Source organism: Alligator mississippiensis, chromosome 12 (genome assembly GCF_030867095.1).
Source record: "Alligator mississippiensis isolate rAllMis1 chromosome 12, rAllMis1, whole genome shotgun sequence".
NCBI lineage: Eukaryota > Metazoa > Chordata > Crocodylia > Alligatoridae > Alligator > Alligator mississippiensis.
The window spans coordinates 39,024,265-39,050,550 of NC_081835.1; the positions used below are offsets into that span (position 1 = coordinate 39,024,265).

A 26,286-nucleotide genomic window follows, 5' to 3' on the forward strand; every position below is an offset into this window, starting at 1 on the left:
CACAGCTCAGGAGCATTATAAACATTAGTATGACTTTCCCTGGCTTGTCTTGCAAGGTTAATTCTACAGTTAGGTTAGTTCAGCTCCTTATAAAGATGCTTTCAACAATAAATATTCTACAGAATTCAAAATAATTGCTTACCACTAACAACTCCTTGAATATACTAAATGAAGGAATCATGTCAAGTTGTTTCTGGAGCCTTGGGGGGCTTGGTGGGATACTTCCTAAAGGAGGTAACAAAACCTGAAAAAGATGAAGAGAAGTTTGGCCATGGGTCAGTGACTGCTTGGGGAAAACATATTTTAATCCTTAACTACTTTGAAAGGAAGAAACTATATAGTACTTAGCATATGGTTTTGCTCCCAGTATGAACTAGCCTTTACTCTGGGTTTTCAAAAACTGAACACTAATTTTTTTCTATCTTTGGGGGACTGTATTTTAAATGTTAAGTGCTTGTGCTTGAAAGCTATGCAGAATGGAATGGATCTTGGAATATGAAGATATGTCCTTGTCTAATCCTTCTACTTGAATTGTATTTGTATATTCACTCACCACTGTAAACAACAAAAAGCAAATATATTATAGAAAAATGTTCCTGTGGTTGTAGACACTATTGTTGATTTACCTTATTTATGATGAAAATAATGCCATCAATGCTAGGTATGTCAGCTACTATAGTTCTTGCATTCTGAATGGTTATGTCCTGAAAAATAATCAGAGGGAAACATGAGAACAATATCATCAATTCCTGACCAGATTGTAACAAAATGTGTCCAAGGCACAAACAGCACAGACTTTATGGAATTGTCTCTGCATGCATGGGCTGTATTATTTAATTTTTTTTCTCTTTGGACATGCCTACATGAGACATTTTACTGTGCAGTAGATTAACCTACTGCACAGTAAAGCATCACTGTCTACATGTGCATGGCATTTACTGTGCAGTAAATTAGTCTACTGTGCACTTGGCTACTACCTGTAGGTAGTAGATTAACCGCACAGTAGCTACTGTGCAGTCCAGAACATGTAGATGCTGACCAAGAGCAATTTTGCTTCCTGTCAACCCAGGCAGCAGGGGACCACCACTACCTGGCTAAACCTACATGTGGTGGGAGCTGCTGGTGGAGGGGCAGCTGTCTTCTGGCTCTGTGCACATTGGGATGGGTCCTCACACCCACAGAGCTGAGAGATAGCTGCCTCTGCAGCTGACACAGCTCTCCTGGCCCTGTGTACATCGGGACCAACCCTTATGCCCCCTTCCAGCCCTTGGGCTGGCACCCAAGGGAGCCTGAAGCTCCCCCTGGCTGCTGCACACATGTAGACACATTTCCAGGCACAGTTTACTGTACCTTATATCAGCGTTTCTCAACCTGTTGGTCACGACCCAAAAGTGGGTCGCAAGAATATATGAAGGGGTTGCAAACAAAGTTTAAAAATAGATTATCCTTTAAAGAAGAAAAACGTGGGAAACGGTGGTTTTTCCCTTGCAGGCTGGCAGAATTCCAGCCTGCAAGGGGCTGCTTGGGGTCCCCCATGCTCCAAACACATCCTGCCCCCCCCCCCCCCCCCCCCCCCCCCGGCACATGCTGCCCCTCCCATCCATCAATGTTTACAAATGGGCTCTGGTACAAAAAAGGTTGAGAACTACTGCTTTATATTACTGAACAGTAGCCTTACTTCTCATTAACTGTGTGTGTAGACACCCTCTCTATATATGTTACTGAAAAGGTTCTTACATTATTGCTCCTTATCTCCCATCTCATTTGTGGATTAAGGGTGGGTAATTCCTGACCATCATATTTTTTCAACTGCTCTGAGGTAAAGGAACCTTGGAGAAAGTGAGACCTGAAGGTGACAAGTACACATAAAGAAGAATTTAGAATTTGCTTTGAAACAGCGGAGAGATACATTTAAGGTAGGCTGGATTATCTTTGCAACCATTTAATAATGGCTTATCATCTTATCTTGCTGTCCACATTTATGAACCAAGACTCCTCTAAGTATTGAAGTGAGCAGCAAATATTTTTGCAGGTGATATCATGTATTGAAATAACTGAATTGCTGGGAAGGACAAAAATAACCTGAGGAGGGGTATTGTGGTACCTGAAAGCTTATCTGTATCCCTCCCAACTATACAGTTGATTCAGTGAAAGATATTATCCACAAAACTACTTGGTTCTCACATTTTTCCTGAGCCATCAAGGCTACAATATCAACCAAACACTACCTAAATATTGATAGCATTACACGCTTGAAACCAATCAATATTCTGATGACAACTTGCAGTATGTAAAGCTCTCTGTTGCTTGAACTCAGGTGAAAATATTATAGATGGCTCAGTTACTAGAAAACGTTAGCGCTAGGTGTTTCACTATGTAGGTATTATATAAAATCCATTTCTGCATAGTGTCCCCTACAGACACTGCAGACAGATATTAGTGTCCATACATATTACTGCCAGTTGGCTCCCTTCCAGTTCCCTATTCTTTCCACAATAGAAAGTCCATTGAGACTCTAGAGTCTGTATTTTAGGCCCCTAACTCATATTTCACATAAGACGTGATTAACCAGTTAATCAAGTCTTACTTAAGTAGCAACCCGGCCACATGCTAATGCAATTAATGTCATGATAAAACAAGAAATAAACCACAAAAGTTAGTACACAAAATAGTGTAATAACCAAGGATCCTGGTTTTCTCTGATAACCCCCACACACAAATTCTCTGATAAAAATGAAAATTCTCTGATAAATAAACCAAAATCTGTGATTAAAATGAAATGCCACTATATATATATACACAAAGGCCATTGTGTTTTCCCCTTTCTCCCCCTCCAGGTACCTAAGCCCTATATTCCTTGTTATTTGACATTTTGTATATATATATAGAGGTATCAATTGAACACAGTGTTTTGTTGATATATTTACCATTTTAAAGCAATTTGTAAGCCTACCAGTTCCTCAACCACTATAATAAAATACATTCTAAATACCTATACATTTTGGTATTTGATTTTGGGTTTTTTATCATGGAAAATCAGTGTTCCCTCCTGTCCCCTTATCTCACAGAACGCAGGTCCAGGCCCCTCACTCCTGAGGGGTGAGGAGCCCGCAGTGGGCAGCCTGGACCCACCCCCACACCCTGCAAACACACTGAGGGGCCTTGCCAGTGCCCCTCACTCCCCCCCTCCTACAACCCCCTAGCCCTGGCTGCCTTGTCAATATACATGTGTGACGGGCTAGCTGACAGTGACTTAGCTCAGGGGTTTTGAAAGAGCAAAAGATGCCCAGGACTCCCCTCCTTGCTTGGGATTCCCTTTCCTCACCAATCTGGTAATGATTTGGCCCTGGGGTTTTGAAAGGGTAAAAGATGATTGGAGGACTTGGGATTCCCTTTCCTCCACAATCAGGCCCCAGAGACTCACCCTCCATGTCCCCTGATTGACCCCTTGGGTCACCAGGAGGGGGAAAAAAGGGGCAGCGTGGCTGATTCAGGAGAGACCAGCGAGGGACCACAAGGAAGGAGATTCAAAGAGCTGGCAAGAGCTGAGCCAGCAGGGCAGGAGCAGTTGCCCCCAAAAAGCCTGAAGGAGTGGGACCTGCAGGCAGTAGTTGGACCCTCAGCAGCACGGTGTGCAGCCAGCAGGAGAGGCTCCCCCCTGCTCCAGCAAGGATCTGAGCAGTGACCTGAGAGGTTCCCAGCTCTGCTTCCAACTCTTCCAATAAGAGGCCAAGCAGCTCAACATGAGGCCAGGGCTCCTAGCAGGTCAAGAGCACTAGCAGCTTGGCATATTACTAGTACTGGTGGCTATGTAGTAGTGTTTCATCCTACCATCTGGGAGATCTGAATTCAAATCCCATCTAGGGTGACTTGTGGGGAATGAGCTAACAGGGAAAAATTCTTCTTGCAGTGGAAAGGGGCCATTGTGTTTTCCCCCTTTCTACCCCTCCAGATACCTAGGCCCTATATTCCTTGTTATTTGACATTTTGTATTTTGTGCCTTTTATATTTCACCAACCAGTATTGTTTGTTCTGCTGTTTGTGTTTTACATTTTGGTTAACCCTGTCTTTTGTCAACTGGATGAATATGTCAATGATTGTAAGTGTCTAACCTTTGTTGAATCCTGCCCCCTCGGGGCATTGTAGTGTCCCCTATACTCCCTGGTTTATACAGGTTATGTTCCCAGTATTGTTCTCTCATTAAAAGGTACATGGTTAAGTCCCCATTGGTGGTCTGGCTCTGCTCTATAGGGGGAGGAGAGTCCCTACACCTCCCACAGCACTTGTGCACCTGCTTTAATCCCTTCAGTTGGAGAGGGGGTACTCTTGGAGTACCGCCTGGGTTACACATGTGCATGGTACCCCCTGCCTGGCCACCCTCCTTCTGCTTCCCCGAGCCCCTTGCAGCCTAGAACTTTGCCAACCTGCAGAGAGCTCTTGGCAAATGTGTAAAATCCACATGTTTCTCTGTTAAAATTAGAAATCCAGGTTTTTCTCAGGTAAAGGGGGAAATCTGTGTTTTTCTCCTTTTATAGATTCATAGATGTAGGGTTGGAAGGGACCTAAGTAGATCATCAAGTCTGACCCCCTGCCCTGGGCAGGAGAGAATACTGGGCATATATGACCCCAGCAAGATAATTGCCAAGCCTCCTCTTAAAGACCCCCAAGGTAGGAGTAAGCACCACTTCCCTTGGAAGTTGGTTCCAGATCCTAGCTGCCCTGACTGTGAAATAGTATCTTCAAATGTCCAGCGTGAACCTACTCTCAAACAACTTATGGCCGTTATTCCTTTTTACTTTGGGAGGTGCACGGGTGAACAGGGTCTCTCCCATTCCCTGCTGGTCCCCCCTGGTAAGTTTGTAGACGGCCACCAGGTACCCTCTCAGCCTTCTCTTGTAAAGGCTGAGCAGGTTCAGGTCCCGTAGCCTCTCCTCATAGGGTCTGCCCTGCTGTCCCCGGATCATGCCAGTGGCCCTCCTCTGGAACCTCTCAATGCTGCCCACATCTCTCCGAAAGTGCAGCGCCCAGAACTGGATGCAGTACTCCAACTGTGGCCTGGCCAGTGCCGTGTAGAGGGGGGGAGGATCACCTCCTTGGACCTGCTTGTGATGCATCTGTGCATGCATGACAAGGTGTGGTTAGCCTTACTGACCACGTCCTCACATTGGCAGCCCATGTTCATTTTGGAATCGATAATGATTCCAAGATCTCTTTCTGCCTCTGTGCTTTTGAGAAGAGAGTTCCCCAGCCTATAGGTATGCTGCTGGTTCTTACTGCCCAAGTGCAGCACCCTGTACTTGCTAGTATTGAATCCCATCCTATTCTCATTCGCCCACCCCTGTAACCTGTCCAGGTCCAGCTGTATCCTGTCCCTCCTCCTAGCGTGCCCACCTCACCCCAGATCTTGGTATCGTCAGCGAATTTGAACAGGGTGCTTTTCACCCCCCTGTCCAAGTCAATAATAAAGAGATTAAACAGTGTGGGCCCAAGGACCGAACCCCAAGAATGGAGTGGGAGACAGTGCCAGAGGCCTTCCTGAAGTCCAGAAAGACTACACACACCGTGACACCTGCATCCAATGATTTTGTGACCTGCGTTCAATGACTTTTTTCCATGGGAAAAAGAAAAACCGGATCCTTGGTAATAACTTTGTGACTGGTTCCCATCATGCCTTAAATTGAACATGTGGCCAGGCATCAGCTGATTAGGGTTCCCAGATTTGAGGATGTATGGGAGTCTCTAACTCCAATGTGCTCCTGAGGATAGCTGTTGTTCGCAGCCTCTAGGGCACATCAGAGGTAGGGGTGCACCCCTGAGGCTGGAAGCGGGCTGATCTGTGCTCCCAACCTTGGCTACAATGTGTCCCAGAGCCTGGGAGGAGCAGCTGATAGGGGCTTCTAGCCCCTATCATGCATCAGAGTCTAGATATCCAGTGCAACCTGGAGACTAGGAGCAGCTGTCAGCTAACTGGCTTGCTACTTGCTGGTGCAGGGGTGCAGCATTATGATCCCAAGCTCCCTCTGCACTGACATTATAGCAGATTTGGGATCTGATCCCCAGTCCCACAACTGCAACTTCTGGCATGCACATGTAGCATGCCAAAAGGCCCAATTGTTGGGATTGCATATCATTTTCCATTGTGCCTTTAAATGAAGATCTGCCAGGGGCCTTAGCTATAGACTGCTGAAATAAGAAAACTGATGCAAAAATCTGCCCCAAATCCAAACAGCTATGGCACTAATTACTCATAGTATTTGAACTACATGAATACACCAGTGAGGCAGCTCTTCTGCAGCTATAGAATGGCTTTCCTGTACCTTCTGTTTATAGGTATGGGTGGTCCTTCTGTAATACCCATGAAGTACTCTGAAGAATTGCCAATTTATGTTGGCTTTGTATGAAACCCCAGGAAGAGGCATATTGGCAAAATGGCAGTATGAGTGACACACAAAAGTTGATCAGGCTCAACTATGAAACTGCACAAGTCCTGTAGCCACACGTGGAGAGCAGTGAGAAGAGTATGCACATACAGGGGTGGATCTGGTGGGGGAGGTGCAGCAGTACAGTTGAAACTCTCTTTGATTCTTGTTCTATCCAAAGTTTAAAACCAACTGCCTGGCAGTGACAGCAGCATTTCTATTCAGGTAGCTGTGAAGCAGTCACTTGACTACAAGACTCATTATAATCTACCTGATTCCTGCTAATGTTGCTGCACTCCACAGGTGTTAATGACCCTCTATCCTTTTTAATGGCCCTGATGTTCCACTATTCAAACTATCCTTTCTTCTGCACTTTTACTGTGTTAGCCATTCCTGGTAACATCTCTCTTCTATTTCACAGCCCTGCAGACTGCTTTTTAGCTCTAGCTTAAATTGAGTTATGGTAATATTAATTCAAGTATAGAAATGACTGTCAATGAAGTATTGGAGGTACTGTCAAAATACTCAAGAAGGCTAGATTTTGTTTTACAAATCTGAGTAAGAGACATACATCTAACTATAATGACTACAGGACTAATGAAAAAAATATCTTTTTGTTATTCTTGCCAAGTGTGTTGTGTTTTTAACTGCTAATACATATTTCAATAAATTTATATTTGTTTTTTCTTTAAGCTTAAACTAAATACTATAGCACTAGACTCCATATTAGTAAAGCTTCCAGTTTCTGTTTAACTTGAGACATGTATTGATATATGTGATTATGCACCACACTATTTGTACTTCCTTTTTTAAAATCCTATATCCGTCCATGTGCATACATCTCAGTGGTTGCTGTGTGGTAAGGAGAGGTTTATATGGAACCTTAGCTCAGGGAAAGTCATCTCTGCATTTTTCCTTAAGCCAGTTGTCATGCAAGTTAAAGACAGAGTCAGGACTACTCTGCTCCAGTTCTGCTGGCCTACGTTGATCAGGGCACAATGGAAATGCAAGGACAAGACTGGTAACTCATTCTTCCAAGCAACATGCTCCAGCAGCAAATCCAAACAAATGTGTATGAGAGCATTAATAGAGATTTCTTACCTGCAGTTCTGAGGAGAAAGAAACTGGCAGGTTTCTTTCTCCTTCTCAACCTGTTAGTTTCCCATGCTTTAAGCTGTTTTTAATTCTGGGTCTATTCTTATTGTAGTATTCTCTGTATATCACTATTCCCAGCATGTATCCAGCCTCTCATCACCCCAGAATTGACACTTGCTGCATCCCTCACTGGTCCACAAGCTTCCTCCTCCTTCTACATTCCTTCACTCTGCTGTCTGCTATTCAATGTGATGTACATATCTGACTCCTTCCCTTCTGCTCCCCTTAAATCCCTTGTCTCCATTCCATATTCTACCCTTTCCCCCAGCTGCTAGCAGAGATGAACTAAGTTTTGTCCATAAGTGAGAACTACAGGATTTATGCTCCCTATATCTTCTGTTAAGTTGGGAATTTCTGTGGAGAAAAAACAGATTGCAGAGAGAATTCCCTCTCTCTTCCCCACCTGGGGGTCTGTTCCTATATCATGGTTTAGAGGAATGTCTTTAATATACAATTATAATAAACCCTAACTGTATCTTTTAACCTCTCTTATGTTTGAATAATTCAAAAAACACTTCTAGACATTTCACCTTTATTTTATTTTTATGGCAAGGTGGTTTTATAGAATTCCTGGCATAGAGCTTATGTGGAGTGAACTATAGTTTCCAGCCTTCAGTTACTACTACATTCAAGGTAAAAAACATGGTGAAAATCTCACTTTACCTGACTAAAACCGGCAGCATATAGGATGTCAGCCAGAAATCTTTTTCAGCCTTGCTCATGTTTTTTATGGCTGCTTCCAAAGGTACCAAAACAGTGACATTAGTTCCTGCTGGTATACTGAAGGCAGACTTCTGCTGTCCAAAGCAAGAAGATGAATAAAGAAGAAAAAAAAATCAGTGCTGCATCTACAGAACAGTAGGAACATCTAGAACTATGTCCCTGATCTTACAGAATATTTTCAGTTTACTCTGCAGGAATAACACATAAATACAAATAAGGTCTTGTGGTGCTCTGGACATAAGGTGTGATGGAAGTCAACAAATGCCATGGGAAGAGTCTCCAAAGCACCCAAATCTTAATTGGCTGAATGGTGAATTCCAGAAAATCTGTAACTTCCAGAAGCAAGCTCCAGAACAGATATTGTTAAAGGAAAACATTCTTCATATTTTTATATTTTCTCTAGTCTTTTTCCTCAAAAGCTACTCCAAGAATTTATCAGAAGTACACACACTTGAATCAGTAAGTCTTCTCCACATCTCTGAGGACAGATTTAGACTAAAGATCAAATGTAGTGCCAATAAAAATAAGATGTTACAAAAGGGAAGTATTGTGTCTGTTTGAGAAAGATTAAATTTGGCCCTGTATTTTGGACAGCCTTTTCTGTGACTAACTCCTTTCTATGCAGTGCTTATCCAGTTACCCCAATTGAAACAGGAAGCCCATAATATGATTAAATAAAAAGATTTCATAGATTTCATAGACATTAGGGCTGGAAGGGACCTCGGAAGATCATCGAGTCCAGCCCCCTGCCCAAAGGGCAGGAAGTCAGCCGGGTTCATAGGATCCCAGCAAGATGAGCATCCAGTTTGCTCTTGAAGGTGTTCAATGTAGGCGCTTGAACCACCTCCGGTGGCCTAGTCGTCATCCCTTGGGGCGCTCTGGTGAACAAACGTTCCCCCAGATACTGGTGGTCACCCTTGATAAACTTGTAGGTGGCCATCAGATCACCCCTGAGCCTGCGCTTTTCCAGGCTAAAGAGCCCCAGGGCTCTCAGCCTGTCATCGTAGGGTCTGCTTCCCTGACCTCTGATCATGCACGTGGCTCTTCTCTGGACTCTCTCAAGCTTCTCCACATCCTTTTTGAATTGTGGAGCCCAAAACTGGACGCAGTACTCCAGCTGCGGCCTCACTAAGGCCGAGTACAAGGGGAGAATGATGTCCCGGGATTTGCTTGAGAAGCATCTATGGACGCAAGCCAGCATTTTGGTCGCTTTACTAGCCGCAGCATCGCACTGCAGGCTCATGTTCATCTTGTGGTCAATGATGACCCTCAAGTCTCTTTCTTGCATAGTGTTCGCCAACATAGCACTGCCGAGCCTATAAGGATGCTGCAGGTTTTTCTTCCCAGTGTGGAGAACCTTGCATTTATCGGCATTGAACACCATCAGATTCTCGCCCGCCCACTTGCTGAGCCTGTCCAGGTCAGCCTGGATCACCTGCCTGTCTTCTGGTGTGGATGCTTTTCCCCAAAGTTTGGTGTCATCAGCGAACTTGGGCAGTCCGCTTCTGACTCCAGTGTCCACATCATTAATGAAGATGTTGAACAGTATGGGTCCAAGGACAGAGTCTTGTGGGACCCCACTGGTCACAGGACACCACGATGAGTGACTTCCATCAATTACTACCCTCTGGGTCCGACCCCGGAGCCAATTTTCCAGCCAGTGGATCGTGGAGGACCCAAGGCAACAATTGGCCAGTTTCTCCAAGAGGTGATCATGGGAAACCAGATCAAAGCCTTTTTTGAAGTCAAGATATATGACATCAATCTCTTCTCCCTTGTCCAGGTGATAGGTCACCTGGTCGTAGAAGGAAATGAGATTGGTCAAGCAAGACCTACCCGCAACAAACCCGTGCTGGCTATCCCTTAAGATGTTGGCGTCGGCCAGTCCATTAAGGATGGCCTCTTTAATAAACTTTTCTAAGATCTTCCCCAGGATAGAAGTCAGGCTAATGGGCCTATAGTTAGCCGGATAAAAGTTACCTGAGCTTTTAAGTTTTAAGAATAGTAGCTATAAATTTAATCCTATTATTTCCCTATCTGCTTCTCAAATGCACATCAGATTCAGTTATTTTACAGATGCTACTAGTTAATGAAGATACATCAGTTAATGAAGATGAAGAATAAGTATGCTGTGGTTTCAGATTTATCTGGCCTAGGCGTGTCTACACATGGGTTTTTAATGCAGATTAGCCCAATTTAAGGTACATTAGAGGTGTGTGTCTACATATGCGTGTCCTTAATGCACCTTAAAATGGTGAATTTAGGCTAATCCTGCCTAAATTTGATACCCACATAAATAAAGTATCAAATTTACGTGGGATTAGTTAAAGCACATTAACACACGTGTAGACTCATCAATGCACATTAACTCAAGGACTTTAGTTCTGGGTCTGCCCAGCCACTAGGTGGCCAGCCAGAGCCCAGTCCCAGGGCTCCTGGCTGGCTGCTTCCCCTCCTCCATGCCTGGGCTGCTCTCTCACAGCCCCTAGCTGCAGGTTATAAAAGCTTCCAGCCATATTGTGCCTTGAGGCACACAGCACAGGGAGTTGTGTCCACAGTACAGGCAGCTGCCTGCAGCAGCCCACCAGGCCCCATGTGCCTCCCTGGACAGAACCCAGGCAGCCTCTGCCCATCCTGTCCCCTAGTTGGAGCTGCTCCTTGGCCACAGGTGAGTGTTGCAAAAGGCCGCAGACTGCTGCATCCCTTGCCCAGCCCTGAGATCCCCCCCAGGGATTGCTGGACCTGCACTCTATGGGAGCAAGGTTGGCCTGGCCTGCTCCCTGCTGCTTCTCACCCCCAGCTCTCTCTCCTTGCAGGCAGTGTGGTAAAGCACCTCTGCCATGCGGTTCCCTGTCCCTGGCTGTGCCCCTGTCCTGGTAGCTGCTGGCAACCCTCCAGGGACAGCATTGCAGCGACAGCCACGCAAGGGCCCAAAAGCTGGTGCAGAGAGGCTGCAGGGCCCTGCGGGTTTGCCGTGTCAGGGTGCTGCCACCTGCCACTGGAGCCGGCCAGATTTGCTGGCTGTATCAGCATCGCACCAGGGACTGGACCCTCCTGCTTCAGTGGCTGCTAGTGGTGGTGAACTGGGCTGTGTGGGAGGATGCACGGAAGCAGGCGTGGAAAGCACGGGAGTTTGCCTGGTGGGAGGGACACATCTCCTGGGAGACCGCCTGGGAGGAAGCACAGGATTAGGCATAGTGGGCATGCTGGGCCTGGCTAGAGGCCCTGGAGCAGCACCACATGGAGCTGCTCCAGCAGCAACTGGCCAACTGCCTCAAATCAGGCCCCCTCATGAACCTTGGAAGAGGGCCTCCGCCACAGCCCCTGGACTTGCGGGGGAACTCTCTAGCCAGGATGCTGGCCGCTTGACACCAGGCTCTGTGCCCTGTGCACCCCCACTGCACAGCTCCCCACTCTGGGACTCAGACAGAGAGTCTGACACTTGTACATAGTTTTCTGTTTGGGGGGGGAGGGGGTTATTGTTGGTGGGTGGGGAGGGTGATGGAGGGGCTCTGCATTTTGGGAAGAGAGTGTGTGAGGGTTCTGTCATTTGAGGTGGGAGGCCGGGGGGTGAGGGTGGGGCTTGTAAGGAATAAAGGTTTTTCATTATAAACATGTACGTGTGCTGGAGTGGTGCTGAGGGGGTGGGCTGGGGGTAGGGGATGTGTGGGTGGCGGGGCAGGAGGGTGTAGGCCAGGATGGCTGGGTGCACTTCCATGTCCTGGTGCTCCAGGTGGGGCAGAGATGGCACAGCAGATTTTCAAAGGTGGCCCATGTCATTTAGAATGTGTTGTCATCCCATTCCTGCAGCACGATGTGCTACCAGCAGTCCTGGCTGGTGCACTGGGCCCAGCAGCAGCAGAGCTGGTGGGACAGCAGGGGCAGGGGCCCCACAGGCCATATCCAGTAGTTGTCCAGCAGGCGGCCGGCGTGGGTGGGGGTGTCAGGAGGTGCACGGTGGCTGAGTGCCAGGCACACAGAATGGCAGCAGGTAAGCAGGACAGCTGTGGCAGCTTTGAGGCCTGGGGTAGTCTGTCCCTGGGTGTCTCTGCCATGCTGCTGCTCTGACACAGGAAGCATCAACCCAGAGTTCACAGGGTGGAGAGTGTGCTTTTAAGATGGCTGCCAAGTGCTGGCAGCCAGCTCTGACTTCAGCATGGCTGCCAAGTGCTGGCAGCCATGTATCCAGAGGCTGGAGCTCCCTGTGGTGCCATAGGGGCACATGGCAGATCTGAACTGACTTGGCACTAAAGTTAGTCCCAAATCCTACCACATGTAGACACCTGCCAAAACCTGCTTAATGTGAGTTAATTAAATGCACATTAACTTTAAGCCTTATTAAAATCACATGTAGACACGGTCCCCTGAGAAGCAATGTCCCTGAAACATGTTACTCCAGGCCCTGGGTCTGCAGTTACTGTCTCCACATCCAGAAGTATGTCTTAACTGCATACGGTTTACCATTTGACACACCAGTCAAATACATTTAATAAAATCAAGCTGAGAACATAAGGGGATAATGCATAGTCTTTATTGACCTTGTATTTTGTGCTGCTCAAAGGCATTGTTGAATGCAATATTGCCATACAGAACAATCTATAAAATGGTACTGAACCTCTTTAAAATGTCATTTTAACTTTCAGTAATTTTAAAGTCCAAGCATTTCCAGAGTGACAAGGTTTAATGCCAGCTTTCTTTCTGGTTTGTGATCTACATATTAACAAAACTCTGATTTATTTATTTTTATTTAAAAAAAATAAAATACATAAAGGGAATTTGACTCATTTAACATCAGACCTCTGTTTATTTGTTTGGTTTTTTTTGGTTTTTGGGGGGTTTGTTTTGCTGTTTATGCTTTATCAAACCTACTCATGAATGCTTTAGGCAATGTTTTTTTTACCTGAATCCATTCATAGAAGCCTGCAAAGTGGGAATTCCTGGCCAGCTCCTTTCAAAAGACAAAATAAAACAGAGATAACAACAAGCATCAAGCTTGTAGGGGTTGGAGAATGCAGGTAGAAGGAAATGTGGTCCTGTGGGATCCATATATATTATATAAATCCACTTCAAACATAGCTAATTCAACTGATTCAAATGCTTTTCTCCTGCACATGCCAAACTTGCAAGGGATCTGCATCAATTTAGAGGGTACATTCCAACACCTAGATCCAAACTTAATTTTCTTTTATAATATTTAAGATTTGCCCAATTACTTCAATTCAGACTTAAGAGGACTTGTTCCTCAACAACCTGTGTGTTTACTCTGTACAGCTCATAACAGGAGCTTCCTTATGTCCAAATCAGATCCCAAAATCCAGAATGGGCCCTTCTGTAATTACAAGGGACATATACAAACTACAGAACTTCATAGATGTACCTTAAGCAGATTAAAATCGGTGACAAAAGTTTACATTACAGATTGGCTTAGATCAAAGACATAACTGGCCAGGACTGTACCCTGGATAGAACTCCCTCCTCCTCCTTCCTCTGCTTTCTGGCTCTGGTGGCTCTGACAATGTGTAGTGTTCAACAAGAGCAGCCGAAGTTTGCTGCTGTTGTGGGTAAATGTCACCTCATTGTCTTGCCATAGATGCTCATGTCAAATGGGCTAAAAAACCTGGTTTCAGCAGCAAAAAAAATGGAGTGACATCTCCCCCTCCAGCAGCTAACTCCAGTGACACTCTACAAACCTACAATTCCAAGACTGCTCTGCACTGACTGACATAAGCTCCTGTACCATTGCTGCTTGCCGCCCGGGATAAAACAGGAAAGTGAAGGTGGAGTGGGGGACAGGTGGACCAGGCACCCCATGTCCATTCTGGCACTTCCATCCCTTATGCAGTACCTGGGATCCTCCGCCCCTATGCAGTCCTGTTTGCCCACTCATGCTTATGTTACTGGCTTAGATACTGCCACTTTATCCCTGAGCCTGGAGAAAGCACCCAGGCAGACTATGATAAGAATGGTGAGATCTGTCAATCAAGAGCAGAAAGCAGGGCAAGGACACCTATGAAGCCATGAATTCTTAGCCCCACCTTGTAAGAGAGAAGGATAGTCTGTTCTCTGTGCAACTTGTCACTTGAATAAAGCAGTTTCTCTTTTAAAACTGACATCTGACTTTTTGCTTTGCATAAGGTCCTCATAACGTACACTAAATCTTTTTGTCCAATATGCCTTCTTGTTACATACCTCAGTGGAATTGGGAACTGAACTAGTTTAATGGAAAGATAAACAATGGATCACTTTTTGTGTCCTCTAATAAACAACATTCTGCAGTAAATCAGGGTATTTACTTTAACAAAGTCAGTACAGAAGGGGTTGAACCATTTTCCCCTTCCCCTTTATCTTATTCATAAAAAACTTATCACAAACAAATGTATGGTTTCATATGTGTGCAATGCTGTGTTAAACTAAGATGTGCCTGACTACAACTTATCAATCAGGGTGCAATACTGAGAGACTATTCAAATCCTTAGATATACACATCTGTAGAAGTTAGCATGAGCTACTGCTACAATTGCCTTCTTGCCTTTGAATTATGTTCAGTTTCTACTTACTTTTAGTACATCTCCATAACATATAATCCCATCTCCCATATATCCCTGAGAGCAAGAACAGGACCTCTCTCCTCCTCCAAGAGGTTTACATATAGCCTGTGAAGAGCAAAACATGAAGAATTTTCTTTAATCAACAGACACAGCGTGACTGCATGCTACTTATCCAGGAAGCCTCTGGCAACCCCAGAAATTAAACTCAAGTTTCCCAACCCCTAAATCAGGGCTTTAACCACATAACCATCCTTCCATTAATGAGTCTGTTGCTGAAGTTATGCCTGGTAGTTGTATACTGTAGTTGTTCCCAATGTGTTTAAGAATAGATTAGAGTAGGCAGAAATCCAGCAGGGTAAAGTGGTACAATTGCATCCCTTGAATTCCTCTTCTACTCTTGCCTTGGGCCCAATCCTGCCAGAACCAGGCTGTCTGATCATTTTTCCTGACAGGTAACCAGCCAAAAGTAACTGCTGAAAAATTTAGGAACCAGTCTGAGCTGGGTTGCCCAACCCCTCTTCTCAAGCCAGGCAGGCAGCCAGCAGCGCTTGCTCTGCCTTGCCAGCCGTTAAGGGCCAAGGGCCTGATCCCAAGTACATCCCCTCTTTTCCAAATCTTGGATCTCCTGGTGGGTTATACAAACACTTGTCTAAATGGGAATGATTCTGCCTTAAGCATGGGACTGGTCTAAATGACCTCCTAAGTGTAAACATACAGTGAATGAGAAGAACAACACACTTTAATCATGAAAAAGTATGCAACTCTGCAGACCCTTTGTCTGCCTCTCACCAACTAATTCATAACTAGCTGCTCCCTGACGGACTGTTTTCCAAATCTCAATTTCCTTGGTCTGCTGGGACCAGGGATCTCCCTAAGGGGGGGCAAATTGGGGCGACCACCCCAGGCCCCGTACTTTGGGGGGCCCCATAGAGCCAGGCGGAGCAGTGGCGGCCTGAAGCTGGGCAGAGTGGTGGCTCCACGTTCAGCTGCTCGCTACCTGCCCCCTCCCCCCCGCCGCTGCCAATGGTGGCGGCAGCTTCTTTGGGTCCAGCATCAGAGCAGGGGCGGGGCCCTGCATGGGCTGATTTGCCCCCGGCCCCACACCCTGCTTGGGTCACCTCTGGCTGGGACCTTCTCTAAATTATAACTTCTATCACTACGTTAAGGTCCTTTCAAGCTCTACTTTTCTAGTTATCTAAGGCTAGGAATTGACATTGCATTTGTTCTTAGACAAGTTGTGCCATGGAAGCAAAATACCCTGGGATTGTACAAACAACACTCTTGTGGTAGAGGCAATATCATTTATTAGACCAACTATATAGTAGCAAAAAAATTCTTCCTTTGTGAGCTTTCAGGTCCAAACAGCTTTCATCAGGCTGAGGAGAATTCAAAGATTGTAAAAGTTCTCCCAGGTAGAAAAGAAACTTCATTTTTCACAGAGGAGGTAGAGGGTGGAAGTTTTTTTTCCCTTGGGTTGCTCAGTCTTTTTGTGAGAGAGTTGCTATGTTATATGTAGATTAGGCAGGCTTCTTCCCTGGAGGTGTCAGATGTCAGACAGCAGGTGAAAATGTATTGCCTCTACCACAAGTTTTGTTTGTCTCCATTTCTTAGACCAACACAGCTACAACATACATCCCTGGGATTGTATATACATACACTGCCCTTTTAATCAGAGTTTAGTAATTGGCTGAATGCACTGCCACTTTTCGACCATTGATTCCATGATGCAGTCCTGAGATAACTGTATAGATGCACTTTGCAATATCTTGGTGTGGCACAGTGAGGGGAAATAAGGAGGAGGAAACTCCTTGCTCACCCTCTCCTGCTCCCTGCCACTCCCCATAGCAGCCAGCAGCCAGCAGGGAACAAGCAGCATGGCCCAGAGTCCTGAGAAACTGTATGATATGAATGAGCCGTATGTTGGATTACAGGCAGCCAGAAGACAAGTATGCTGAATGGCAGCCTGGGGAACCAGCATAATGGGGTGAAGAGGATAAGAAAACTCTCAGATGCTGCAGACCCAAAGAGAGGGTGAGAGGAGCATGTGGCTCCTAGATTTTCTGTTGTTATTTCTTTGCCTTGCTGAATTGGTATCAGTTGTCCACACAGTGTTTGTGGCAGGAGTGTAGGGGATGGAGGAGCTCCTGCCCTGCATTGCTCTGCTACAGTGATGCAGAGCTGTTTGCTCATTGATAGTGACAATGAAAAAAAGGAGTGTTTTTCTTCAGTTGAGAAATCACCTAAGCTTGAGGCCACCCTGTCTTACTGTCTTGGACGCCGAGTGAACTTAGACTGTAATCTCAACCATTCCTCTTAAAGGGGATGGTGCCTCGACCAGCTACCAAACTGTTTTGGTAGTAATATATTGAAAATGAATCACCTATATATTAATAAATTTTAACAAGAAGTCATGGCAGATGAGAAAACACAGGTGGGGATCACTTCTGGGTCAAGCCGGGTCAGAGGAACCTTTAGCTTGCACCAGCCCCTGAACCACCCACACCTGGAATAAATTGTTAGTATTTCTTATCCTGTGAATCATTTTTTTGGATTTATATCAGGACAATGGACATGGGCATTTGAACAATTTTACTAGAATTGTTTATCCTGAGACAAATACAATGGCTGTTTATTGCCTAAGTTATAGATTTCACTCTACATAAAAGAGCAAGGGAAAGTTGCCACACCATCTACCCCTATACCACCTTGTGACATGTGGGAACATTAATAAACTGGATAAACAAAAAGCCATAAAAAACTTTAGGTTTGGCTACATGCAAGTGTGATTAAGTTACATTGTATAATGAAGAAAGAAACAATGATCCTCAGTCAGTGTCAAGTGACAGAGCTCCATTAAAGATAACCTGAAACACATCTGCTAAGGACCCTAAGCCATTGCTCTTTCCAATCAAAGATTTTGGAGATTTCTCTAGCTACTCACCAAATTACTGCAGCCACCATTATCCAGCAGACAAGGGTCAATAGGGTCACAGTTATACCCATCACCAAAATAGCCCCTCTTGCAGATACAGTTGCTCTGAAAATAGGAAAGAGAGACACAGAAAGATGGGAATTCCAACTTTACAGATCTATCAGAGTTACCTTCCATTCCTGTAAGTCTGTGGTAAGGTCTCATTTTAAGATAATTTTCTTTTCAGTGATTCTTTACCAAAATGTTTCCATCTAATAAGGTCTGCACTCCTAAAATGTGGCTCATAACTATGTGAGTGCTTACATTACTTTGTTATTGAAGAGACAGGAATACTAATTTGCTTTCATTTTTAATTAAGGGATTTTAACATGCGCTTTGTAAACAGATGAGGAAAACAGGTCAAATTCTGTACCCACATTCCTTGAAGAAGGCTGTAGATATTAGAAAGTGTCCAAATGGAACCGATAGTGAATTTAACTGTTGGGGCTATTTGATGTATTGATTTTATATTTCAGCACTCCCCAGACCTGCTTTCATATACAAGCTGCTGGAAGCCAGAAGATTCCCACAAGAGGTCAAACCAAAAGCTCATGAAGCCCTGCTCCTGACAGCGGCCCATTCCCAGTTATTATAATAAACCATAGTTTATGATGCATTTGGTCAGACACTGCAATGAGTAGGAAAGGTTGGCTAAAGAGATATATATGGAGAGTATTTTAAACCATAGCTATTTAATACAGAGAGAATTCTGCTGAACCTCAGCATACAAGGATATGCTTTTCTGATTAAACAGAAGCCACTTTATTTCATAAATATAAATCAAGGGGGCCTTATATACCTGGACAATAAGAATTGATATGTTGCAGGGGTGGGCTAACAAAAACAGGATGCGTTTCAATACTGACAAGTGCAGGGTGCTGCACTTGGGCAGTAGTAACCAGCAGCACACTTATAAGATGGGAAACTCCCTTCTTGAGAGCACAGAGGCAGAAAGGGATCTTGGAGTCATCACTGACTCCAGGATGAACATGGTTCGACAATGCGAGGTCACAGTTGGCAGGGCTAACCGGATCTTATCGTGCATCCACAGGTGCATCTCAAGTAGGGCCAAGGAGGTTATCCTCCCCCTTTACGTGACACTGGTCAGGCCACAGCTGGAGTACTGTGTCCAGTTCTGGGCACCCCACTTCAAGAGGGATGTGGACAACATTGAGAGGGTCCAGAGGAGGGCCACCTGCATGATCTGGGGACAGCAGGGCAGACCCTACAATGAGAGGCTACGGGACCTGAACCTGTTCAGCCTTCACAAGAGAAGGCTGAGGGGGGACCTGGTGACCGTCTATAAACTCACTAGGGGGGACCAGAAGGGTTTGGGGGAGACCTTGTTTCCCCCAGCGCCCTCCGGGATTACAAGGAATAACGGCCACAAGTTGTTGGAGAGTAGGTTTAGATTAGACATCCATAAGAACTACTTCACAGTCTGGGCGGCTAGGATCTGGAACCGACTTCCAAGGGAAGTGGTGCTGGCTCCTACTCTGGGGGTCTTTAAGAAGCGGCTCGATGCCTACCTGACTGGGGTCATTTGAGCCCAGTTTTTCCTCCTGCCCAGGCAGGGGTTCAGACTTGAAGATCTACAAGGTCCCTTCCAACCCTACTTCTATGATTCTATGATTCTATTTATTGTTTTTCCAAAAAATTTCAGACTGCTACAGACCAGCTTAGAATGCACCAGTTAATACTGAATATACCTGTCCAGGCCCAACATAAATGCAGTCTGCGCTGACATGACAGCCCCCTCTTGTTTCCAGCTCACAGTTGTTTATAGCCACGCAGGCTTTTCCATCCCCAGTCCAGCCCTTGTTACATCGGCAGGTAGCAGTACCAGGGCCTGTACTGGTACACAGGGCCTATGTGGAAGGCAAAAGAAAGAAATTTAACAAAAAAATAAAGCAAATGTAAATAGTACTACTGAATAAGGAAAACTTATTTTGAAGTAGCCTGACAAAATGGATGATGTACACTTGCAAAAGTGCCCCCTTCCCCCCCCCACCCCCTTTTTGTGGTATTAGGGCATTTCTACTTCTGGCCTCTTCTAGACCTAGGGAACACAGATCATTCAAACATATAAAAAGTTTATATCAAGGCATTCATGAAGGCAGAGGTCTGAATTAATTGTCTCTATACAACATAGATCCGACATAAAAACTAGGATAGATTCTATGAGACCCGATTCTGCTTTGTTCCAAAATCTGGAGTCAGAGGCATCCTTTGCACCAGAGGTGTCAAGCACCTGACCAATGGATGGTGGGTACATCTGGCCATAGTGCTTTTGATCACTGCTGTCAACAATGAGGAGATAATGTCACCACAACTCACACAAACAACTAAGTAATTAATGGCACTGTTGCTCAATATCCATCGTTGTGGCTTCCAGAGCTGCTGTTTTGTTGCAACCAGAACCTAGGGGGTAAATGCCACCAATGAATTTGGTATTTTCAATTGTTGCTGGCAACTAAAATCAGCAGTGGTGAGGGGGATTGAGTGGCAGTGTCATTAGCAATATGGCTGGTGCCTGCACCAACATAGTGGCTCTGGCAGGCATGGATTGAGTGCAGTGGCATAAAGGCCTTGGCTGCTGGTGCTAACCCAATGGCTGTGGCACCCATGGCGAGAAGTCCTGTGGGCTGGATTAGAAGTGGGTCATCTGGCTTGCAAGAAGCTTCACCATTCAGATCCAGCCCATCAACACATTGTGTTTGATACACCTCCTTTATACACAAGTAGCACAGAATTTAACAACAGGAATGAAGCCACTAGCTTTCTACAGAAAGTTGTTGGAAAAGCATATAGAATGTAATAGAGAGTGATACCATCTGTGTAAGTGTTCTGAGCCAACCTAAAAAATTGTATGCCAGGGACATGATTCTCTCTTGAACTCAGTGGGCGCATCCACACTTGCAAACATGTGTGCTTGCAGTAGCTCAAATAGAAGTGGTGCAAATTTGAGTCAGGTCTTTTTGCCTCAGTGCATGTGCACAGACATGCACTTTGGTGTGGGGCAAATTGTGCCACTTGGGGCAAAATAACCCTGCCAGGATCCACCCAGATCTCCAGCCAGGGGAAGCTAGAGCTCAGGGCCAGCACCTGTGCTGGACCCAGCAGTATAAAAACATGTCCTGACCAGCAGCTCAGGGCTACTTACCTTCAGGAGCTTCTGGGGCCCCACAAGCCAGTGGAGACCTCAGCTGGTGGCTCCTCCATGGACCCATCGCCACGGGCATATATGTGGCAAGCTTCATGGACACCCTGGTCTCCTGCCCCTTCTGTGGGCAGAGGGAGACCCTGGCGCACATGACCCTCGAGTGCGCCAGGCTACAGACCCTCCTCCTCCACCTCCAGAACCTTCTCCTGAGGTTCTGGTTGAATTTCACCCCCCACCTGTTTGTTTTTGGTCACCCCATCCACAGCCCCACCAAGTCAACCTCCTGGTCAACCTCCACCTGGCCCTAGCCAAATGGGCCTGGCAAATCACCAGGAAGGAGACGCTGGCTGGGAAGGTGCCCAGAGACTGCGGTGCTGCTTTTCCTCTCGCTCGTCTGTGCATATTTCCAGGCAGAGCACCAGTGGACAACATCCACCAGCTCCTTGGATGCTTTTGAGTCCTGGTGGATGCAGCCCAGGAGGCTCTGTTTGGTGTCCCTCTCAGGTGAACTTATTTTCATGTTTTGACCCTTTGAACCACATAACACTCCTATCCTGGCTTTTTTCATTAGTTGTCCAAGAATTTTAGTTGTTCCATTCATCCGTTAGCCCCCATAAAAAGGGACTACTAGTTAGCCAGGTGGGCCTTGCCCATGGTAATCGGATGGACAAATAGACAGGAGCTTCTGGGGCCTGGACAATTAGTATATGGGGACACTAAACCTTGTGCCAAATGGACTGCTGAAGCAGCAACTCAAATTCACTTTTCAAAATACCCCAAAATCCACATTCTTCCACAATTAGAACAAAAGAGAGAGAGAGAAAGGGATTGATCAGATGGGCAATGTTTTATTGCTATATTTCCAATGTTAAAGCAGTTTGGAAGCCTACCAGTGTCTCTATCATTATAAAATAAATCCTAAATAGCTATATTTTAATGTTTGCTTTTGGTTTCCTTATCACATGGTGAGTGTGTGATAGGGGGATGTGGGGTTCGCAGGAGGGAGGTGGAAGGGGAGTGGGGGGATGTGGGTGGGTGGTGTGGAGGGATGTGGGTTAGTGTGTTGGTAAGTGTGGGGGGCCTGTGGGTGTGGGGGGACTGTGTGTGGCGGGCTGCTTAGGAGGGGTGGGTCCCCTGGCCCCCACAGGGCAAAGCACCCCCACACAGCACATGAACTGCCCTGCCTTCAGGGTCCCAGCCCCCCCTCCACGGGCTACAGCACCCCCCCAGGGCCCAGATCCCCTTCCAGCCCCCCCTCCCCCCAGTCTCCAGTCCCCTACTTGTCCTCCTGCTTGTCTCCATCCCCCTGCACATTCCCCTACTCGTCTTCAGTCTTGAGAGACTGGAGATGAGCAGGAGAATGAGCAGGAGGCTGGAGACCAGCACAGGAACAAGCAGGAGGCTGGAGATGATCCCCTAGAGATGAGCTGGAGATGTTCCCTTGCTCATCTCCAGCCTCATGCTCATTTCAGTCTCCTGCTCATTCCCCTGCTCATCTCCAGCCTCAGGAGAATGAGCAAGGGGCTGGAGACAATCAAGGGAATGAGCAGGAGGCTGGAGATGAGCAGGAGATTAAGCAGAAGGCTGGAGATGAGCAAAAGAATGAGTAGGAGGCTGGAGATGAGCAGGGGAATGTCTCCAGCTCGTCTCCAGGGGCTCGTCTCCAGCCCCCTGCTCGTTCTTCTGCTCTGTCTCCAGTCCTCCCAAGGATGGGGATGAGCAAGAGAATGAGCAGGAGGATGGAGATAATTCAGGGATCCCCCTGGTTGGTTCCAACCTCCTGATTGCTCCCCCACTCAGCTCGTTCCCCCTCACCGTTCCCCTGCCTGGCTCCAGCCTCCTGCACTGCCCACAGCTTACCAACAGCAGCAGCAGTGGTCAGGGCTACTTGGGGCCTCATGGCACAGCCCCCCCCCCCATGTGGTATGGGGCAGCAGGGCTTGGCCCTGACTGCCTGGCACTCGCACTGCAGCTGCCACATTGACTGGGTGCACCCTGGTTTGGCGGGGCACTGCATGCTATCTAGCAGTTCGGGGGTGCTGCGGCTGTCACCTGGGACTTCGCACCACTCAGCCCAAGTGGCCTGGAGCTGCGAGACAGTGTGCCATGCCCTCCGAAGCCAGGCTGCACCCACACAATGCAGCAGCATGGGTGCTGGGTGGTTGGGGCCAAGCCCTGCTGTCCCCGCAGCCCCCTGCACAGGGGTGCTGTGCCACGAGGCCCCGAGTGGCCCCAACCACTGCTGCTACTGCCGGTGAGTGCGGGGGGCTGTGGTTGGGTGGGAGAGCAAGTGGGGAGTGGGGGGAATGAATGGGAAGTTGGGGGAATGGGGAGTGGATGGAATGAATGAGGGTGGGGGGAACAAACAGAGAGTTGGGAAATGAATGGGGAGCTGGGCCCCCCCATGGTCCCCTGCCCCCTTTGTCCAGACCCCCCAGACCCTACGTACCTGCCATGAAGCCAGGTCCAGGTCCCTGCAGCCTGCACCGCTGCTTGTCTTACACGGGCAGGTAGCGTGCTTCAGAACAGGGCAAGGGCCAGCCATAGAGAGGCTCTGGCTGGCTACCAGAGTGTCTGTGTGGAGAACTGAGCCTCTGGTTTCCTCAGTGCATGGTATGGGACTGTGCCCTGCCCCGCTTTTTCCCCCCAGGTTATTTTTTGCCCCCTGAACATCTAGGTATCTAATTTTGCTAACTTTTTTTGTTCTTGTGCATGCTTCTTGCAGTGTCTCAAAGGGATCTGAGACGCTGCAAGAGGCATGCGTGCACTTGTCTGGATGCGCCCAATAGGATTTTTTCCCATAAGGGAAAGAAATATCTTTTCAGGGCTTTATAGACAGAAACACCTGCTTGATTGAAATCAAATATTAAAGGAAGTTTACCGTTCTTAACGAGATCTGTCTTTCATTATTCCCTCTTTCTCTTTACAGGGTCTAGATGTATTGTCCACAATAAAGTTTATAAAATATAAGGATGTTTACTGTTGTGACACTTTTCTTCCTAAGGTACCAAAGTATTTTTACAAACTCTAATTCACTCTTCTTCCCTTAACAATTGTGAGATAAGGTGTTATTAACCTTCTGATAAAGATGGGGTACTGGGACAAAAGCAGGTCAAATAACTTGCCCAAAGATCTAGGAATACGCCTCCCAAGTTTTGGGAGTCCCACTTTAATCAGTAGGCAGGTTCCTTTTTCTGTCCCACTTACATTTTCTGAACAGCCTCCTTGTCCTGATTTTTTGCACAGATCAATGGGCTGGCAGGAAAATCCATTTCCTTCATAGCCATCCATGCAGATGCATCTTAAAAATAAGCACAAACTGGTGTGATTTAAAGCAGAAAGCCAGAGGGAGACTATTAACAGGGCCCCATTAAAACTCAGCAAAGAGTGTGAAAAGGAAGATTGTACTTCTTTTACCACAATTAAGAATTTAGGTTGCTTAATTCTGAAATTCCTAGTGGATTAGATGGATACACTGCATATGCAATCCGATATTTAAAAATAAATGTGGACAACTGTAGAATTATAGTTAGGTCCAGGTGCCCCCATGAGGACTGGACCCCCCTTGTGGTAGTTGATGTACAAAGTAAGAGTGAGGTTGTAGCTCTGCTGATCCAGAAATTATGTGAGAGGCTGTTTTTCTTAGGGTGATATCTTTTATTGGACCAACTATGTAGCTGGGCAATAAAGTCAGACAAGCTTTTGAATATAAGACAGTCTTCCTCAGGTCTGTCTTGCATTCAAAAGCTTGTCTAATTTTATCCTACTATGCAGTTGGTCTAATAAAAGATATCACCCTAAGAAATCCTTGCCTCTTGCACTGATGTACAAAGACATACATAAATTATAACCTTGCTGTGTCGTTAAGACTACAGACTGCATTCTGGTGACAGTACTGAGACAGTCCATTTGAACCACAATTCTTAGATGTCTTATCACAGAACTTCCCTGTATAGCCATCTTTACACGACTGTGACTGGCATACTCCCCCGCTGCCTGGCCTGTTATCACAAATTCCATGTACGCAGCCACAATCTGTCAAATAGAGAAGAATCAGTTACTTTATGAGGTGGCTAACACCTGCACAAACAGCTCTTAGTAGATTTACAGATTTCCCTTGCAAATTTTCTTCAAAAGCAATTAATGCCATATTATCTCTTAACCTCAGAAGTTACCTGGAAAATAGGCTTAAAGGAACATAACCTCAGCTGGTATAAATTGTTGTGGCTTTATTGTCTTAAGTACTATTGCTCCAATTTATACAAGCTGAATATCTGGCACAAAAAATAAAGACTTTTCATTAACGGAAATAAGCAATGAAAACCACCTCAGGATTTTTCAAAGGCAATCCTGTGTAAACACTCTGCAGAGTAGATGCCAGCTAGCAAGGTCACAGGGCATGAATAGGTCTGGGAGTGGGGTCTGGAGCAGGGAGGGAACAAGTTAGGGGGCCAGATCAGGTCCCCATGAATTGGGGCTTTCTTCCTGGGGCAGGGGCAGTAGATCCCCTAAAAATGCCTCCCCTCACTGCTCCCAGATCCCAGGCACCCCAAGATGCACAACCTGGGCACATCTACATGAGATGCTACTGCACAGTGGTTACTGCACATTTATTTAGTACTTGTATAATCGAGTACTAAATAAATGTGGAGTAACTGGAGTTACTGTGCAGTAGCACCAGTGAACACTTTTTTAGTGGTGCTACTGTGCAGTATCTTAGTAATACTGCACCGTAGCATATTAGCACTGTTTGTGCTGTGCAGTACTGCACAATATTATTTGGCTACTAAACAATTAGAGTCTTGTATAGACATGCCCCCAGCACTTCCCACACCTCAATCCCAATTTCTTAAAACATAAGACTGAAGCAAGTACTCTAACCCCTGCTCCTCAAGAGGCAGGAGGTAGGCAAAGAGTTACAAGCTGGTAGCTACAGGAGTCAACTTTAGAACAGCGAGCAGCAGGGAAATCTACAATGTGTTAAAAAGCCTCAAGAGGGCAGTGTCTGCAGTTCAGGGTTTAAGCCCCCGCGCATGGGGGCAGGCTGAGTGCTGGGCTAATTAAGAAGCCCTGGCCAAGGAGAGGGCCAGGTTACTCAGAAGGGGTAGAGCCCAGCACACTAAAAGTTTGGTCTTGACTCCTACTGTGAGGAGAATGCAGGCTAGCCTGGGCTGTAACCAAAGGGAACTCATCATCCAACTGGGTTGGATGAATGGACTGTAAGGTGGATAGAAAGCTGGCTGGATTGTTGGGCTCAACGGGTAGTGATCAATGGCTTGATGTTTAGTTGTCAGCCAGTATTAAGTT

General features: G+C 46.2%; 1 protein-coding gene and 1 long non-coding RNA gene across 6 annotated transcripts in view; one reads left to right on the plus strand and one right to left on the minus strand.

The window, feature by feature from the left end:
• The window catches only part of STAB1 (stabilin 1), a 225,585-nt gene that overhangs the window by 123,590 nt on the left and 75,709 nt on the right, over nucleotides 1-26,286 (minus strand). For 4 of the 5 annotated variants that reach the window (XM_059716085.1, XM_059716087.1, XM_059716084.1 and 1 more), the window contains 10 exons: nucleotides 24,831-25,014; nucleotides 24,187-24,280; nucleotides 19,526-19,684; nucleotides 17,787-17,882; nucleotides 14,855-14,950; nucleotides 13,198-13,245; nucleotides 8,238-8,371; nucleotides 1,738-1,846; nucleotides 627-704; nucleotides 143-244 (listed from right to left, as the gene is read on the minus strand). In XM_059716085.1, the coding sequence (XP_059572068.1) occupies nucleotides 143-244; nucleotides 627-704; nucleotides 1,738-1,846; nucleotides 8,238-8,371; nucleotides 13,198-13,245; nucleotides 14,855-14,950; nucleotides 17,787-17,882; nucleotides 19,526-19,684; nucleotides 24,187-24,280; nucleotides 24,831-25,014 (1,100 nt within the window). The remainder of the gene's footprint in view (nucleotides 1-142; nucleotides 245-626; nucleotides 705-1,737; nucleotides 1,847-8,237; nucleotides 8,372-13,197; nucleotides 13,246-14,854; nucleotides 14,951-17,786; nucleotides 17,883-19,525; nucleotides 19,685-24,186; nucleotides 24,281-24,830; nucleotides 25,015-26,286) is intronic. The other variant, XM_059716086.1, reaches the window with a different exon arrangement.
• LOC132244552 (uncharacterized) lies at nucleotides 10,756-18,614 on the plus strand. Its single transcript, XR_009456117.1, has 3 exons — nucleotides 10,756-10,965; nucleotides 16,777-16,876; nucleotides 18,293-18,614. It is a non-coding gene; the product is annotated as an uncharacterized LOC132244552 (long non-coding RNA).